The sequence below is a fragment of the Thalia democratica genome, unplaced genomic scaffold, assembly GCF_965202585.1.
Source record: "Thalia democratica unplaced genomic scaffold, ktThaDemo2.hap1.1 HAP1_SCAFFOLD_1048, whole genome shotgun sequence".
Taxonomy (NCBI): Eukaryota; Metazoa; Chordata; class Thaliacea; order Salpida; family Salpidae; genus Thalia; species Thalia democratica.
In genome coordinates, this window is record NW_028139974.1 from 1 (window position 1) to 18,110 (window position 18,110).

At 25.7% G+C, this 18,110-nt stretch overlaps 2 protein-coding genes across 2 annotated transcripts; one reads left to right on the forward strand and one right to left on the reverse strand.

Annotated features, from left to right (window-relative positions):
• Positions 1 to 1,549: 1,549 nt before the first annotated feature.
• On the reverse strand, positions 1,550 to 4,718 carry LOC145847693 (uncharacterized). Its single transcript, XM_082953679.1, has 4 exons — positions 4,620 to 4,718; positions 3,511 to 3,743; positions 3,037 to 3,192; positions 1,550 to 2,440 (listed from the first exon to the last, which is right to left on the reverse strand). Exons 1-4 carry the CDS (start codon positions 4,705 to 4,707, stop codon positions 2,303 to 2,305), a joined length of 615 nt encoding a protein of 204 aa, XP_082809805.1. The 5' UTR covers positions 4,708 to 4,718; the 3' UTR covers positions 1,550 to 2,302.
• A 493-nt stretch (positions 4,719 to 5,211) lies between these two features.
• Positions 5,212 to 9,786, forward strand: LOC145847692 (peptide-N(4)-(N-acetyl-beta-glucosaminyl)asparagine amidase-like). The gene is made up of 6 exons (XM_082953678.1): positions 5,212 to 5,328; positions 5,452 to 5,598; positions 6,013 to 6,269; positions 8,269 to 8,368; positions 8,941 to 9,115; positions 9,373 to 9,786. Exons 2-6 carry the CDS (start codon positions 5,467 to 5,469, stop codon positions 9,555 to 9,557), a joined length of 849 nt encoding a protein of 282 aa, XP_082809804.1. The 5' UTR covers positions 5,212 to 5,328; positions 5,452 to 5,466; the 3' UTR covers positions 9,558 to 9,786.
• Positions 9,787 to 18,110: the final 8,324 nt, after the last annotated feature.

An 18,110-nucleotide genomic window follows, 5' to 3' on the forward strand; every position in this document is an offset into this window, starting at 1 on the left:
TACAGTTTATCATGTTTTACCATTAAGCTACTGTTTAGTGGTATAATCAGCTACGTTAGCCTTGTATAATTGCCGTACAACATAAAAGTACATTGTCCACTTGGCAAAACACAATGATCCAATTGTGTGATCAAAACTTATTGTTTAATTGAGATTGTCTCACGGCACATGAAAGTCCAGTTTTTAATAATGCCGATGTTTACTTTTTTGTATTTTAGGTTAACATTATTTATGTAAGACCGTGTCTGTTTTATAAATATTTCTTACTACTAATTACATATGTTACACTTACAGTAACTTGCTGTGTACCTTTGCACCGCATAACTACACATCTTAAAAAAATTGGTTTAATATATTACCATTAATTTTACTTTTTAAAAAGTATCTTGTCTTGATTTGCTAAATGATCTTTAGATATATGAAAAAGTTGTTTACTTACAAATAATTAAAGTAAAATAAAATAAAAAATTCTTTCAAATTTTTTTTAATTTTAAGATTTATATATCGAGTATAGTACTCAAATCTGTCCAGGACACAGTTAATGTTCGTTTGTTATTTGATGTTCGCTAAGTTTTTATAATATGATTTGTAAATCCTTTTGTTTATTGTCTAATTGAACTAAACTACATAGCGTTTTATTATTACTTTATTAAGAGTAGTTTTAGCTTCTTTAAAACTTGTCAAACATACTTTGCTGTTATTTTTACTTTCTCAATCTATACTCTTTTTGAGATAATTTTAAAAAAATTCAACGAGTTTCAATTTTAAAATCTTTACTAGATTTGTAATGATGCTTAAAATTTCTTGATGTATAATAAATTAAGTTTATTCATACACTAAATGAAAACAAAGCTTAAAAAACATTATTTCAAAACTAAAGTTTGAAGCCACTTAAAACTATGACCTATAGTAGAACTTTTAAATTTAGTTCAACATGCGTGGCTTCGTTGAAAGTTACTGTTGTTGAAATTTACTACACAGATTAAAACAAAATTAAAAAAAAAACAAGTTTTTATTTTCACATAGGTAGAGAAACTAAAACTTTTGCTAAATCAAGTTATTTATTCAAAAAACATAAATAAAAACTATTTTAATATATAAAATTAGAAATTTATAAAGTTCTAAATGCAACATAAAGAAAAAATAAAATATAACTTTGACAACAATAATTAAATGCTACATGTAGATTTTTGTAAAACGCATGTTGCATATAAAGAAAGTAAAATATTTATTTATATGATTGATCTTTTAAAACAGGGTTTCCCAAATATTTTTTCATAAGCTTCCTTTGAAGAAACAAAAAATACAATGGCCCCTTCCATTTAGATTTCTCAAAAGACTTTCCTTATCTACACCTTCAACTTTTTTTTTGCTGTTCATCATCAACTCAAGATTATCTAGTGTAAATTTAAAATTATGGCTGTATGACCAGCACCCCCTTTGCAGCTTATTATAATAGCTTGTGGTATAGATTAAGTTTCAATATTTTCCGTAATACCTAGTGTATGTTTTTAAAACAACCCTTAAATACGCCTATAACTATTTTTTTTTTCTCTTTATCATCAACTCATATATATCTACTTTAAGTTAGGTTCTTAATTATGGTCTCTTTACTAGTCATGCCCCCAAGGGGGCCATATGGTTCTTTTTGGAAAACCCTGATTTAAATTAAGAACCATTTGTGATATCATATATATCATAAACTACTTAATTATTAAAAAAATGAATAAAATGTAATAAATAAATTGTTATTATAAAAATAAATGTTAAGTGAATTGTTATGTAAATTAAAAGTAACTTTCAAAACTTAATCTACGTTGAAAATTAATAAAATTATTACAAATTAAAGACTTATTGATTATTATTCTGTATACAAAATTAAATTGAGTGTTTAAAATTCGTATATACTTAAAATTGAGCATAACGAAACTTCTTTAAACCGACTTTAATAAAAAATAGCAACGGTTTTTTTGAAAAAGCTTATACTGCATAAAAAAACAAGTTACAAAAGACATCAAATGGCAAATAGTTAAATCATTTATTTAGTTTTATATAAAGATAAATGTCTAAACTTAAAGTATAAGATATCAAATGACAAATAGTCTAAAGACATAGATTAGATTATTTTATAAAGATTAGAAAACCTTAAGTTTGCTAAACTATTTAATAAATTAAAATATTTTTGAAGTAATTATAACTAAAAGCAACATATTTTTAAGTTACGAAAAAACAAAAGTGCTTCAAAGTAGTTGTTTTGCTTTTGATTAGCTTCTTCATACCCTTTTTTAAGTAAGCATTAAGCTCAATATAATATGTCTTTAGAGCCGTTTTGAGCTGCATCACCATAAGCTTGATATTGAAAAGCAGAATTGCTTGGCTGAGAAAAAGAAACTTCATTTTCCTGCTCGTTTGTCTTCTTTACTATTTGTTGCCCTTCCACCTTAAATTAGTTTTTTTAAGGTACCATTTAAATAATTTGCTTTAATTTTTTGTTGAGCACTATTGACTAAAATTTTATAATAAAACTACACAGATATATATAAACATATAATTATATATCACTTATCATTAAATTCTTTTTTGTTTATCAATATTAAGTATACTTTATAATTTTCAAGATGCGAAATGAAAAATACAACTTATCTCTCGTTGCTTTAACGTTCAAGCGCCATATGATTTATATTTTTTTTAGTATATAATTACAAGTTATGTCTAGACATGTTTTTGTTTTTCTCATACCATAATAAATACTAATAATCTTAAACTTTCAGTTGTTATGAAAAATTTAAAGTATACATGGACAAATTTAGTCATGTTTGACTATAATAGAATTACCAAACTTTTAAATAAAATTGTATATGTGAATAACTTTTGCTTCTAAACGCACGAGAATAAATTAAAAGTTTGTCATTTTTTTGATCATTATTTAGTTTTGTTTTAAAAACAATTTAAATTTTAAGTTTTTATATAATTAAAATTATACACTGTAACTTTTGAAACAACCAAAAGTTTGTTTTATCAACAAAAAATGAAAACTTGTGTAGTAGTGGAACTGAATGGAATAGGAATTTGGTCCATTACTAAGTTACTTCTTTCACTTGATTTTTTCCATTTCCGTTTAATTTTTGGTATGTTAGAAAAAAAGAATTTTTTTCTTGGTGATTTTGAGGGCTTAACATGCTTTTGAGGTTCCTATCAGTTTTTTTTTTTCATAATTTATTTAATTTTGTTCATAAAAATTTTAGTTTAGACTTCATAGTTAATAGTTGAGATAAAAAGAAATTAATATGTTTTTAAAATTTATAAAATACTTAATGTTTTTTTAAGAATTATTTGGTACTAACTAGTTTTATTTATGGACGAAAAAATTATTTTAAAAAAATTTAAAAATAATTTAAATTAAGTATTTTTGGATCATTCTTTTAGTGTAATGAAGTAAAATAGACATACAACTTTTAAATGCTTCCCATCACTAGTTTAACAATAGCTATCAATAAATTGCAAACAAACTTGTTGTGTGGAATAGTTGATTGGGTAAATCATTGACGGGTTGTTAACCCCTGAAATCTGTTTTACACTTGAACTACCATAGTCGTTGTTGCCAGTTCGGTCTTCCCCTTCATCGTAATCACGGCAACAACAGCATATTTTTTCAACTTTAAAGTACAAACCAATGAAAATACCACATATGGCAAATATTACCGTCAGTGAAAGAGCAACCCCGAGTATAACGATGTTGTTATCTGTAAGAGTACTGTTACTAGATTTGTTGATTGTGTAGATGAGTTGTGTAGATGAGTTGTGTAAGTAGAACAAAAAAAAAGAGGTGTGTTTACTTGAGGTTTACACTCTTTGAATGTTGGGTGTATGAAATTTTTTTAGAGTTGTTATAATTATCCTGTATTTTTGAAATGTAAATTTATCAGTAAAAATTGATAACTTAATTGTATTTGTTTTTAATTTTGAGATTTTTGAACTAAACAGTATAAAATATAGTGCTAATATAAGAAAATTTATTAATATACTCTATATGATTTATTTTATAAATTAGAATTAATAGTTAGATAGAGTTATTGTGTAACGAGTTGTTGAAACAGTATAGTAGTTTTTGTATTTTCAACGTTCGCTTATTTTAAAAATGTCAGACCAAAATGTAATTGCTATTTGAGTTTAAACTCTTAAGTCTTATTGTTAAGGTTATTGTTTATTATTCAAGTTTTTATTATACATTTATGATTTATGTATTGAATGTAATAATAAAGTATTAGAAGTCATTTAACTGTCAGTTTTTTTATGAAGTGCATGTACTTCATTAAGTTGAATTGGGATAACCAAATCTTAATTACTTAGTTTTATTCTAAAAAATAAAATAAAATATTTAAACAGTTAATTCATTAAAATTTTATAACTGACTAAAGTAAAAGTTGTTCAATAGCTAAAAATATTTTACTGAGAACTTCTTTACAACATTTTGATTATATTGTAATAAAGTTTTTTGTTTTTAAAGAAAAGCTTCAATAAGAACAAAAAAAAACCACAAACAACTTTAGCATAAAAAACTATCTGCTTGTGATTAGCTACAAAATTTGTTATTAAAACCAACAAAAACTTAGTTATACCTGATTCTTTTTTATCTTCGTTTGCTTCAACTAAATAAATATAAACTGCAAATGTAAGTAAACTTAAGTTTCGTATTGTGACTTCCATTGTATGTGATAGTTTGATTTTCAAGAAAGTTTACCTTAAGTTAGAAATATCCTGAGGCGGTACAGCTTATATTTTAAATTAAAACTATTGTGATTACAATGAAGATTTTAAACGAAAAAAAAAAAACATATATTTTGGAGATTTTTTATGTTTTTTTGCTAAAATTATTTATGTTAAATTAAACAGTTGTTTATATTTTTTATTTAAAAAAAATCATATATTGTTTTTGTTTGAAAACTTAACAGTTTTTTGATCTTAGAAAACCTACTAGCTGTAAAAAAATTAAAACTTAAATTATGCATTGATAAAATTTAATATTTTAATCAATATAATTTTCTAACATAAAAGCATTACAAATTACATATATGACTCAATACAAATAATAATATCCCAGGTGGATAAAGTTGAGAATCTTTAAATAAAAGATTAATTGATAAATAAATTGCAGCAGTTATTTTAAGTTCTTACAAACTTTGCTTATATTTTTTATTTAAACAGGTTTACTTGTACGATAGATGGCAACACTGCGATCCTTGCGAAAACTTACTGGACAAACCACTTATTTATGAAAGGGGCTGGGGTAAAAAGCTTTCATTAGTCGTTGCTGCTAATAGTCATCAAGTTCGTTTAATCCTCTACCTACAGCATGTGTTTATATTATAACATAATTATAAATATCATTTGAATAACTTCATTGTAAAAAACTTGTACAAATTAAAAATAAATCATGAAAATTACTTCGAGGTTTGTGACGTCACTATGAGGTACTCACGTGACGATGTTGAAGGCTTTCGAAATCGCAGGTTTAGAATGTTTAAGGAAGATTGGCTTTCAGACTTGATTAAGAGTTTCAACAACACTGCGCAAGCTCGTATGAGCCAACAATTAAAAGTTTGATTCCGTGCAATAACTGAATTTATAATTTTATTTTTAGTTTTAATTTATTACTACTTGTTAAAATAGTTTTTGAATAAAAATTAAGCTTAATGTCTGTTTTCAACCGTTTGTATTCGTATAATAAAAAACTTGACAGTTAACTACAATTCTGAATACATGTATTTATATCATTTTTGTTTAAAAAAAAAAATGTTGTCGTCTAAAACAAGTTATTAAATTACTTATAATTTAAGCAATTCTAAAAACTAAATTTCAAGTAAACACAGTTAATTTACATGCGTATAATCTGAACATTTTCAACTAAAATTTTGTACTTAAAAATTAAAGTTATATTTGACGGTTTATGTAAAAAGAAATATTTTTGGTTGCGTGTAATACAAATACTTATAAAAAACAACAATCTATTAGCAACAAACTCAAGAAATGATGCTTAAAGAAGTTGAGGAGTTAAAAACTTTTCATCAAAACCGACAACCTTCTGGATCTGATGAAACTTACAGTGGTAGAACTTCGGGAAGTCTCGAATGGCGATCTGATCGTGGTGAAGTTGGGCATAGCCAAGCAAAACAGGAAGGTCTTTTACAAAACGTTGAAGGAATGACTCCTAATCGAAATGAACTAACAGAAAGAAGGTTTAGGGTAGAATATTTTCCTGTGGAAGACTTGTGAGTTTTGTATCTACCTTAGTACACGTTATAAATTTGAGCCCATAATTTTCAAGCAAACTTGTAATTTTATTGCAAAAAAGCTTTTATTATATAGTTTTTTTCGTAAAGTTAAATAAGTAATGTAATTATTTTTTTGTGCTTAGCCTTTATTAACAAGTTAGTTAGGAGAATAATAAATCGTAATTGAAATAACACAAATTACGATCATATTTGGGCAATATTTATACACAACGTTTTTTTTTGTTTAAAGGTTCGGTGAAATTTTCAAAGTTTCTGTTAAGATATCTTTTATCATAAAGACTAAATTAATTACTACGAGATAATTTTGTTTGCTGCATTTATATGTGTTTAACTATATAGATATAATCTGAACTTTTTCTTATTTTGGTTACATGTTAAATTTTTGCAAGGAGAGGCTATTTTGGTTGCATTGTAAAATATTTTAATAATTTTGATTACTTTGTCTCACTTATGTAACCTTTAAAATAATATATTAATTAAATTTGACTGATTGAGTATTTTTTATTGATAATTTTATCTGTGTATTATTAATATTTTGCTAAAAATTAGTACCACTTATTAGTGCTTAAATTTGGTTCTAATCGGTTATGTAAAAAAGTCCTTTCTCTTAAGACTAGCTGTCAGCAGCCTTTTTAAACAAACAACCATATTTTTAAAGAAAGTATATCGCAGACCGCTGTTTTTGTAATAGCATACTAAAAAGTAAATTTATTCTAAGACAAACTTCAACAACAAATAAGTTTTTTATTATAACATATAAGTGAGCGGTATAAAAAAGGAAGATGACTTCATCATAGTTTACCTGAAAGTAGGTGTTTTGTTAGAATAACTACTAACAGGAATAAGAAATTTGAAAATAAACTTTTTTGAAAACTAGTTTTTTGTTTAACCAAGGGAGCTAGATCCGGCCCCAGGCTGTAGATTTTCAATACCTATTATAGACGAATTTGATAAATAAGTTTAAAATTTTAATCTTAAACCATTTCTTTTGGAATGTGTTAATAAATTAAGTGTCCCTAAAAAAGTTTCAAATAAAGGCTTTTTCTACCTTTTGGAAAAGTCTATACAGACACCTCACGCGAATCTACGCACACGTTTGGTTACGCACTCTCGTTTAGATATGCATTTTAGAATTCTCAAAAATTATATAAAATAAATTTGAATTTTTTTAATATTTTATATTTATTGTGTGTGTTTAGTTAAGAATATACTTATTTTTTTATATATAATTTTAAATGATAACTCACCTCTATACTTGTTTAGACTTTCTAAGTTTATGTGCCTTGACTAACATTTATTAATTAAAAAATATAAAAGGAGGTTCATTTATAATAAAATTTAGATTTTTACACTTTTATTTTTTGCCTTCCATGAGGAACCTTTTGATTTTGGCTTTGCTCTTTATGTTTTAGGTGTCTTCACTCCCCTTTTTTTACTTATAAATCAAACAAGGTACAATGTACAATTCCTCACAATATTAATGACATAAAGTTTCAATTCGGCTCAATAAATCTTTTATTTTTAGCTAATTTCTTCCTTACCCAATTAGGATTAAACTTGTCTTGCATGGTATTGAAGAAACTTAATGTAATACCATGTAATACAAGATTAATCTTAAGTGGGAAAGGAACAGAGTAGAAGAAAATACTTTGTATACATATAAACCATTTTTATTAAAAAAACTTTTCACATATATGTACACTGTACAACTTGAATGAAAACTATTTTTGTAAACAAAAAAGTAAGAAAGTCCCAAACTGTATTTACTCAAATGCATTATAAGAACACAGCCAATCTAGCCAAGATTCTCTCGTTTAGTTACGCATTTTTGCTGTGGACACAATGTGCGTAGATTCACAAGAGGTGACTGTTGTTTTTGTTAAGCTGGCAAAACATATCTACAAATTACAAATACACACATTATCTAAGTTCAAAAAAAAAAAATATTATAAAATAAAATTCATAATTTTTTCAGGTACAACAGACCTATAGGTAAAGAAAAGGAGTATTGCTGGGAGAGTTATGTTTGTAAAGCGAGAAATATGATGCGAAAAGAAGAACTAGATTGGAAAATGGTAAATTATGAAAGCATTTTGTAAACTTTTTGTACTTACTAGTATACTTTTACCTTTTCAATAAAAAAAAGTAGTATAACAAATACGTTGTAGTAAAACAAAACTTTAGTATTCGGGGCTCCTGCTTCAAAACTTTTTTCCAATTAAAAAAAAGTTTTGAAGTAATTTTATAACCCAAATTAAACCTGGGAATTTATTTATATCTACCGTAAAAAAAATACTTAATTATGTATATAAACAATATTATTTCTATCAACCACCCTTTTTTTAAAGTAGCTATGCTGATCTACTTTTTAAAAGATATACTGCTTCAAATAAATTTATAACTTACTGTGCTTTAAATACAAAAGTACGATTTTAATACAAAATAAAATATTAAACCAGAAAGAATTTAAAAATTAATTGATGTCAAGGTTAGGCAATTTTATAAAAACAGAAAAAATTATTTATTTAGAAAATTGGTAGTTGTACAAATTAAACTTAAAGTTTTACCAAAGTAGTTTAACAGCCATTTTTTTTTTCAAATCTTTATGTTTAATTTCAGCAACAAATTTTATTAACGAGTTTCTTAGGTTTATTTGTGTCGTAACGAAAAATCTCAACGAGGCTATATAACGTGGACTGTAAACTTACCGGAAGGATACCTGGTGTCTAGTGTCATGGTTGCTGTGAAGAGTAAAACATATGAACATGGTGTTGTCAGTTGGTTACTTACGTCAGAAAAACTATGCGACAAAATTGTACCTGGTTTGTTTGTAAATTTTATATAGTTTGCTATGTATCAAACATCAAATAAATTAAATTAAGTTTTGCTCAGAAAACAAATATTTTTGGTTTTTTTTTGTGTAATAAAAACTTTTAATGTTAAGATCTCTAACAATTTTTTTAAATTTGCACAAAAATTGCTTTAAGTCATAACTTACCAGGTTACATTCAAACTTATGTTAATTAAAACGAATGATAGTTTTCATTTGTAAGACTTGTAATAAAGTATTTTATTATAGGAAACAAAAATTACTTCGAATCGAGGTACGAGGGATGCAAAACCATATCGTTGAAAGCCATTTTGTTCAATCAAGGAGGCAGCAACAGCACGCATTCCTGGCAACACTCGCAGTTGTTCCGATCAAAGTTGGACGAAAATTATGAAGCGGCTTTAGTTATAGATATCAGCTTTAAAAATATATAGTGTTGAGCTTTTTAACTTTTGTCAGTTTAATCGGTTTTTATCACTTATCTTTAAAAACTCAAGCTTTTCAAATAAGCAATTTCAAATTACCTTACTAGGTTGCTATTTCTTGTTTACACTTCCAAATCCGTATATCTTAAAAAAAATGTTACGCGTATTTTTCTTATTATCCTGATTTTTTTAGTATAAGATTTAATTCGCGTTTGTGTTTTAATTTAAAAAGTTTTATCATAAAAAATAAATTAATTTTATGTTATTTAAAAAAGTATTTAACTAACTTCATGAGTACATAAACAACAGTTTATATAAGTTAGAATTACAAAAAAATATTGTTTACACAAGTTTTCTATTAAAGTTTTATTATGCAATAGTTCTAACATTTAAATTTATATATTGCATCTCTTACTTATATTTGACAAACTGTTGTTTTTGAGGGATTGGTACATTCAAATTTATTTTATTAATGTAATTCTAATACAATGTATTTTTGTCAGAATAGAAAAATCATTTAGTAAAATCATAAACATTTGATTCAATCTGGAGTCGGCAGGCATTTGTTTGCCGCATGAAAATTTAAAAAAATAAAAACATTCGCGGGCTGCAGTCGTTGTTATAGTTTTTGCTCTTCACTTCAAACCTGAGAATTTTTGTTGCAAGTTTCATTTTTTTATTTTTGTGGGGCAACTCTGCATGTTCGCAGGCCGATTTTTTACCCTTCATAGACCACAGTTACCTGAACCCTGTTTAAATGATGTTAAAAGTTCTAATTTATGAGAATTGTATGCTAGTTTTTTATACAGGTAGTAAAAAATGTTGAACTCAGAACTAATGTTCTTACTTTCATACAAATCGATAGTGTGCTTATAGGCCGTCTACTTTCTTTATACTATTTAAAATGATAAATGGAAGTTTTGATAGTTATATATAAATGCAAAAAGTGGTAATAACAGTTATTCAAGATACGTTTATGGTAATAATGTCTTGTATAAAATAGTCTATCTTCCTGAGAAGTTGAATAGTTAAGATAATAAGTTTTATTTATTATTACAAAATAGTATAATTAGTTAACAAGGTCTAGCAAAAATACACTATTTACAGGGTTCGTGCGCGTCAGGCTAAATCAGTTTTTTTGAAAAAAGTTGAAAAACGTCAGGCAAAATCAGTTTTTTTAATTAAAAATTTGAGAATCTCAGTTCAAATGCTTGAAAATTTTTGATTAAGAAAAATGAGAAATCTTTTTAAGATCATATTGAAATGTGAATTTATTTATAAATAAAGATTTAGTCATTAAAGACAAAATCAGTAAGTATTTGTAAATATAAATGCTTAAGACCTGTTGTTGAATCTCTAAAAAAATTTTTAGAGTCTTCATTATTTCGTTTTGGGTAGATTGTATATGTCATAATTATGAAAATTCATAAAAAAAAAAACAATTTAAACATTACAGTTTAGTTCAACAACTTAGTTGTTTGTTTGAATTTTATACGTCAGCTATGTTTTTCAGAGCTTAGTTAGTTGAACTGTTTTAATTTCTAATTTAAAGGCTTTATAGCAAATACTTTTTAGATTAAAACTCTTAGCAGTTTATTCATATATTTTACTGATTGTTTAAATTTATTAGAGATATTCACAACATTAAAACTTAGCTTTAAGATACAAATACTAAGTTTTGTGGGAGTACAAATTTTAGGTACAACTAATTTTTCTTTACAAAAACAAAACATTAAAGATTTTTTTATTTAAGTGTAAGCTTTTTAAATCTGATACGACGTCAACAATCACTGTACTTATTTAGAGTTTAGGATTTATAATTATGGTTGAATTTTAAGTATTAGTCAAAATACAATAATAAACATTTTTGCTTATTTTAATACTCGTGTAAACGTTTCATTTTAAATTTTAATAAAACACAACAATTCACGTCTTTTTATTATTAATTTTCTGGTTATAATGTTTTTACTTAGTGCTTATTTAAATTGAACAATTGTGTTTAGTAGTATATAGTAAATTTTTTCACTATTAATAGATTAGATTTAACACTTATTTTAAAACTTATCACTGAATTTGTTATGTTAAGGGCATAGGGGGATAAATAACCTTTTTGACAATTTAGTCTTGTTTTATTGAGTTGTAACTAATGAGTTGCTTTTTGCAGATTTTTAAAGCTCAAAATGTTTTTGAGATAAAGCTGGTTGAAGTCGGAGACTACAATAGTACTAATCAAGACCCCCCAATACCTAATTATTTGACTTCTAAAGGGGATTTTCCTTACTTTGAAAAAATGTCAGGCTAAATTGTTCTCAGTCAGGCTAAATAAAAAAAATTTCGCGCACGAACCCTGTATTTAATACAAATTTTTATTTTTTCATTTTAGAATTTGGTCTGATAATTGTTTATACGTGTTTTCTATCTGTGTCGGCTTTGTTCTTGCAACTTCCATTTCTGAGAGTTTTCAAAGCTGTCATTAAGATCTCAACGCCATCATGCCTCACGATTAATATTTAAACAAGTTGGCACATAAGTTAATTGAGTCCTAAATATAACTGTCAATTTTTTTTAATATTAGTTTTAGGAGTGTGAAATACATAATACAATCAAAAAGTTTACTATGAGGAACTATAAAAAATAGTTTCTTATTCTTTTGTTACTTATAGGATGTCATTACTATCTATATAAGTAACGATTGTAATTTTTCTTCGTTACTTTAAATGTGAATTAAAGTATCTGGAGTAAATATAAATTCTGTTCAGAAAATTAGAATAAATGTCATGAAGGCAAAATTAGGCTTTAACTGACCAGATATAAAACATTTTTGATGTTGTGTAATCCAATCAAAAATTAATATTTTTAATAAGATTTAATAAAATATTTATTTCTGTTGAAAACTGACTCGTTGTTAACTTCAGGTGGAAAGTGGTTAGATTAGAATTTACAGCGATTATGTTTAAGCCGTTTCTGAAATAACATCCAATAAAATATTTATTTTATAAAACTTACGCACAAATAATCAAGAAATAATATAGTTAGTTAACATCTTTTTTGTTTCATACAAGTATCTAGAAATTTTAAATGTGAAACTAAACTTTCAAGTGGAGCTGTTCACAAACTGACACATTAAATTTTTAAACTGAAAAATTCAAACTGAGCCGGCTAAAGTTAGTGTATGTTTTATATAACAGAAAAAAGAATAATTTTTTTATATAACATACAAGCATAGTTTAACAATTACTTGTTTTTAAATTAAAAATATGTTGTTTTTGTAGATAAATACATACATATATTACATACCTAAAATTTTAAATAAAATACATTTTTCAACAGTTTAAAATTAAAATCTAACTATATTATTTAAAAACTTACAAACTAAATATTTTTCCAATTAAAGCTATTTAAATTTCAAAGTAATAAAAGTTCAAGAATAAAGTCTAAGGTCTAAAAGTAATGAAACCAAAGTTAACTTTGGCATAAAAAAATGTTATTTTAACACTTCATTTAAACAGTCTGTACTTTAATTATAACGTGTCAGCAATTCTAAAACTAGCTTTTTGTAGAAAAAGAAGTATTTTATATTTAAAATATGTCAGAGAAAGCTAGAATTAGTTAAGTAGAATTTTATCTTAAAAATTTCAATCAAGATTATAAAAGTGTGAATTTCTGTAACTTACAAAATGAAATTATATTTTATTAACGTCAATTTTTAAAGATTAATCAAAACAAAAGTTTTAGAACTTTTGAAATCTTAACCATTTAAGTTTCGTGCTTTGATAAAGTTTTAAAATGTTCTTAAAATATACTTACTTAAAATATCAAAATTCAACATATGATGCCTATTTCAAAGCATTACAAGAAAGGAATAATAGCAATGAAATTTTCATAAAATTTTGCATTTTTTCGAACAAGTTTTAGGTCTTATTTTGCTATAAAGAAATAACAATATATCTTAACTAAAGTCACTAAGCATTGTTATAACTTTTTAATTTATATTAAATTTCCTTATCTATAAATTTTAAAACTATTAAGTTAGTATACAGTTTAAAATGTTTGAAATTCAAAGAAGTATGAAATATGAATATAGTTTTCAAACAAATGATAGTTTTAACATGAAGTAAACAAAACTTAAGTAAAGTTATTTTAATTAGTAAAAATATATTTTTTTATTAATTGTTATTTGTTTGTTTTACTTAAGCCATTCTTTCTCAATCAATATTGATTCCGGGCTGTAGAGTTCGCTCTCCTGAGTCAGGAGTCCTGACAACGTTCAAAACTTTAAAGAACGATGTAAGCAGAGCGTGTTCTACGTGATATTCTAAGCTCAATCAAAGAGATGTTTGTTTAGAACTGTTTCTTCAACTCTTGTAAGTGCTGCTCGGTACCAGTGTTCAATACTACTTCATTGTGTACTGTACTCAGCCTCAGTAGCAAGGGTTGCTATAACCCCCAGTAAAAAAAATCTGTACACTAAATAAACGTTTGAAAATTTTAGATTAAGTGTCATACTCAATTAATTGTGTGGCAATTAGCTTATAGACCCCTGGTAAATGTGTTAATGTCAGTACTCAGTAACAAGAGGGGCTAGTATAGTATACTTCAAGTCATTCTGAGCTAAAAAAGTAGATGAGTCAGCAAAATAAGAGCTATTTTCATGTCATTTGTAATTTCAATTATTTAAACTTTTTTTTCTAGGAAAGATGGGTTAGGGATAAGGTAAAAGAATAAAAATAAATAGAGATAAACTTTTTTTAAATTTGCTGACTCAGCTTTTTTTAAGCTCAGACTGACCTCCGTATAGCATACTTTCCGTATCAGTAGTATGTACAACTATGATCGATATTCGATACAGTAAACTAATTTTTGATCATTTTAACTTTTTTAGTTTGCATATTATAGCACTTTAAGTGATATATTTACTTAGATAAAATTTAAATGTCTCCAATAGATACAGTGTAGCTAAAAGTAATATATTGTATTTTTCTGAAAAAAAGCATGAAATGCAAGTAAGCAAAGCTTAAACTTTTAAGTTGCTAAAAAGCTTTATAGTATCACCTTAAATAATATACTTTAATAATAAAAAAAATTAGTCTACTATATAATTAAGTAGTTTCCTGCACATTTTTTAGCTACATTTTTTTTTGCATTTTTATTGTGTTCTGAAACTCATGGTGTCATTTGGACTAATATGTTTTACAACTAAATATTTCAACTTTTTCTTAAAATTTCACTTTTAAAAGAATAAGGCTGTTTAATTTTTAGTGATGTTTATAACAGTACTATTTTTTTAATGAAAAACTTTAGTTTTTGATGAAAATGAATTAAACTTTAGAAAGAAATAATTTTTACATACTATGGTGTAATCAAGCTTCTGTGAAATTAAAACGATAGTTAGGCTAAACCAGGCTTTTTTAAACCTTTTCGAAACACTTAGGCTTATTTAAAGCTTTTTTTTTGCAGAAATCAAACTAGTTTTAATGTATTTTTAGATCTCAGGATAGTTTTTATTACTTTAAGATAAATTTCATAATTTTTTTTTCACCTAAAAGTTAATCTTTTTTGTAACAACTATCTAAAAGTTTTTGAGCTAATCAAGCTTACTTTCTTTCTTCAAAGTTTTTAATAATCTAAGGCTAGTTTTTGGTCGCTTAGGTTGACTTTTTTTGCTTCAAAGAGTTGAAAATTAGTTCAAAAAAGTTGTTCAACATCTTAAAGCTTATATATAAATATTTAAAAAAATACTAACTATGCAGGTATTTTACTGTGTTATTTATAGTTTTTGAGTGCATACTATAATAAGCTATATGCACACTAGGGTGCATCTGTTGCCCCTCAAAAATGAAAGCTTTAAAATTTTGCTTAGTCCATTTTTTGTAAGTGGAAAGTCATATAAAAAGACTGCACAAAAAAAAAAGCTTTCTACCTTTTACCACCATCATGTTATTTACATTTTTCTGAAAACAACCCCTATGTAAATGTATAGGACCTTAAAATTTTGACCTTGAATTTATGGCTGAAGTTTTTTTTACATTTAGTAATCATCACAAAAACACATTCTACTCATTTTCAGACCATTTGAAGAAAGTTTCATTGAGGTAGTTTTAGATTATCTGTTTTTTTTTTATCATTTTTGTTATTTTAAAGTTTTTTAAAGAAACCAAGAAATTCATCCAAAAAGTTCTTTCAATGATCTAAGACGCATAGAGTGTGGTGTTTTGTAACTACATGTAAAAAAAATCTCAGTCAAAAACTTGAAGACCAAAATTTTAAGGTCCCATACAATTTACATAGGGGTTGTTTTCAAAAAAAATGTAAATAAAAGTTGACATTGATAAAAGCTAAGAAGTTAATTTTTTTTTTTTTGTTTTTTCAAGTGATTTGCCACGCACAAAAAGTTAGACTAAGCTAAATTCTAAGGTCCGGGCAACAGATGCACCCAAATGCACACTGTTGTTTATTATAAACACTTGAAATTAATTGCAGCAAAAGCATTTTTTTTTTGAGTTTTTTTAGTTAACTCAGACCAACTTGGCTAGTTTATAATCACTCAATCTTGTTTTTGGTCACTCTGCCTAGTTTTTTTTGCCTAAAAAGTGGAAACCCTGAAGCAAAACAACTAAAATCAATTAAGAGATACAAGACTTAGTCATTGTTATTTTTTTTTTACTAAGAAAAACATCAGTCTATTGTAAATTAATCAAAAAATATGAAAAATACTAAAAAGTTTTTTTTTTATAAGCGTTGTAATACATTTTCACTGATATCATCAGTAACATAATAACATAGTTTTAAACACAGTTTTTCACTAAAAACAACAAAAACTTTTAAACCTAAATTGTTATTAAAAATAATTATACAATTAAAAAAATAACCAAAGCATAAACAAGTATTAAACTCAGTATAATACATAAAATACTAAATTATCTACTGTTTAAAGAAATAAAAATAACTTTTTATTTTAAAATTTCAAGGTAGTCTCTAATCTTACGTGGTCAATTAAGTTCTACAATGGTTATTATGTTTAAATCTTGTAAATTATAGTTATTTACACAATCAATGTTATTAATCAAATATTTTGCTATTGATGATCTTTTCACAGCATTGGCTTTTGTCTTGCTTTTAGTACTTGTTTCATACACATTTAAGTAAATGTTATTTAACTTTAATTTTAAGATGCCTGGAAGTCTGCCCAATATATCTTCTGTCACAGAAGCAGTTAGACCTGTACACAACACAACATTTATCTAGGTAGAATATTGGGTTCTTGAGCTCCAATCTTAAAACTGGGTTTAAAACAGATACTATTGTGAGTTTTATCTGGTTGTATGTATAGATATTGTTCTTTCTTCTCAAATAATTCAGATATGTTACCCAGGTATGGTAATTCAAGTACCACAGGAAGCTTATCTGGTCCAAATAATTTTGGTAAATATTATCTAGTTTGTTATTTATAGTCAGCTTTCAGGGTTTCAGAATTTTTTAAGTCATGTTTTTTGGCAATTTAATTGTAGAAAATTACTAAATAATTTTACTGAGCTCAGGCTTGCCAATCTTTGAGTCAAAAACTGTTTTGAGAGACCATAAACTGCCCTAAGTCATCTTAAGTTTTTTTAATTTCTTAAAAATCTAACTTTTTAACTTTACACAATTAATAAAGATGGGGTGCTTGAACAAAATTGATAATAAAATAACAAAAGGATGAAACTAAATCTCATTAAAAAACTTAAGAAAAAACTGGACTGAGCTTTTCAGAGTCTTGAAACTATCTTGAGTTTTTATTAAAAAAACTAAAGTAACCTGATTTATCCTGAATTTTTTTTTAATAACTAATATCTTTATTGATCTTAAGTCATTTGAGATTTTCATAAGTTTCAAAATATCCTGTGTACGTTGCAACCCTATCAGCTTGAATAAACTTACATTTTTGTTATTGTTCCATATGTTTTAAGTTTTTTTAAACTGAGTGCAAGAAAACATATTTTGTAATTGATAAATGATTTTATTCTCAATTGCAGAAGACTCATGTGGATATAATTTTTAGATGTTATTATTTTTAAGACTGTGAATCATTCTTTCTACAACTTCACTGTAGATTTTTACTAATATCAGTTGGTCAAGCTGTTGATTGATTGTCCTGTAGTAAAGTTATTGAAGTTTTTTTGTTAAGGAATGTCATGATAGACAGTAGCCAAGGCAGGCTAGTCTATACTTGTAGCTATTACTTATACACTAAGTATATCAAAATTTACTACAGACTGAAAATTAAAAACACTTAATAACACATTTAAACTATCAGTTGTACAATGCTAGTGCTTGAAAAAGAAGTTTTTTAAAAACAACTTGCTTAAATCAATTTCTTCTTTCTTTTTTTTAATAAATAATGGGTAAAATCTAAACCTATTTCAGAGCTAAATGTTATAAAATGCAGTATTTAATTGTTAAAATTAAAAAAAACCTAAAGCTAAACCCTATATCACTTTATTTTTTTTATTAATGGTAGTTTCTCTTTTTTTTTCAATTATGAGTGACTAAAAGCAAGATTAAGCCCTTATAAAGCAATTAGAA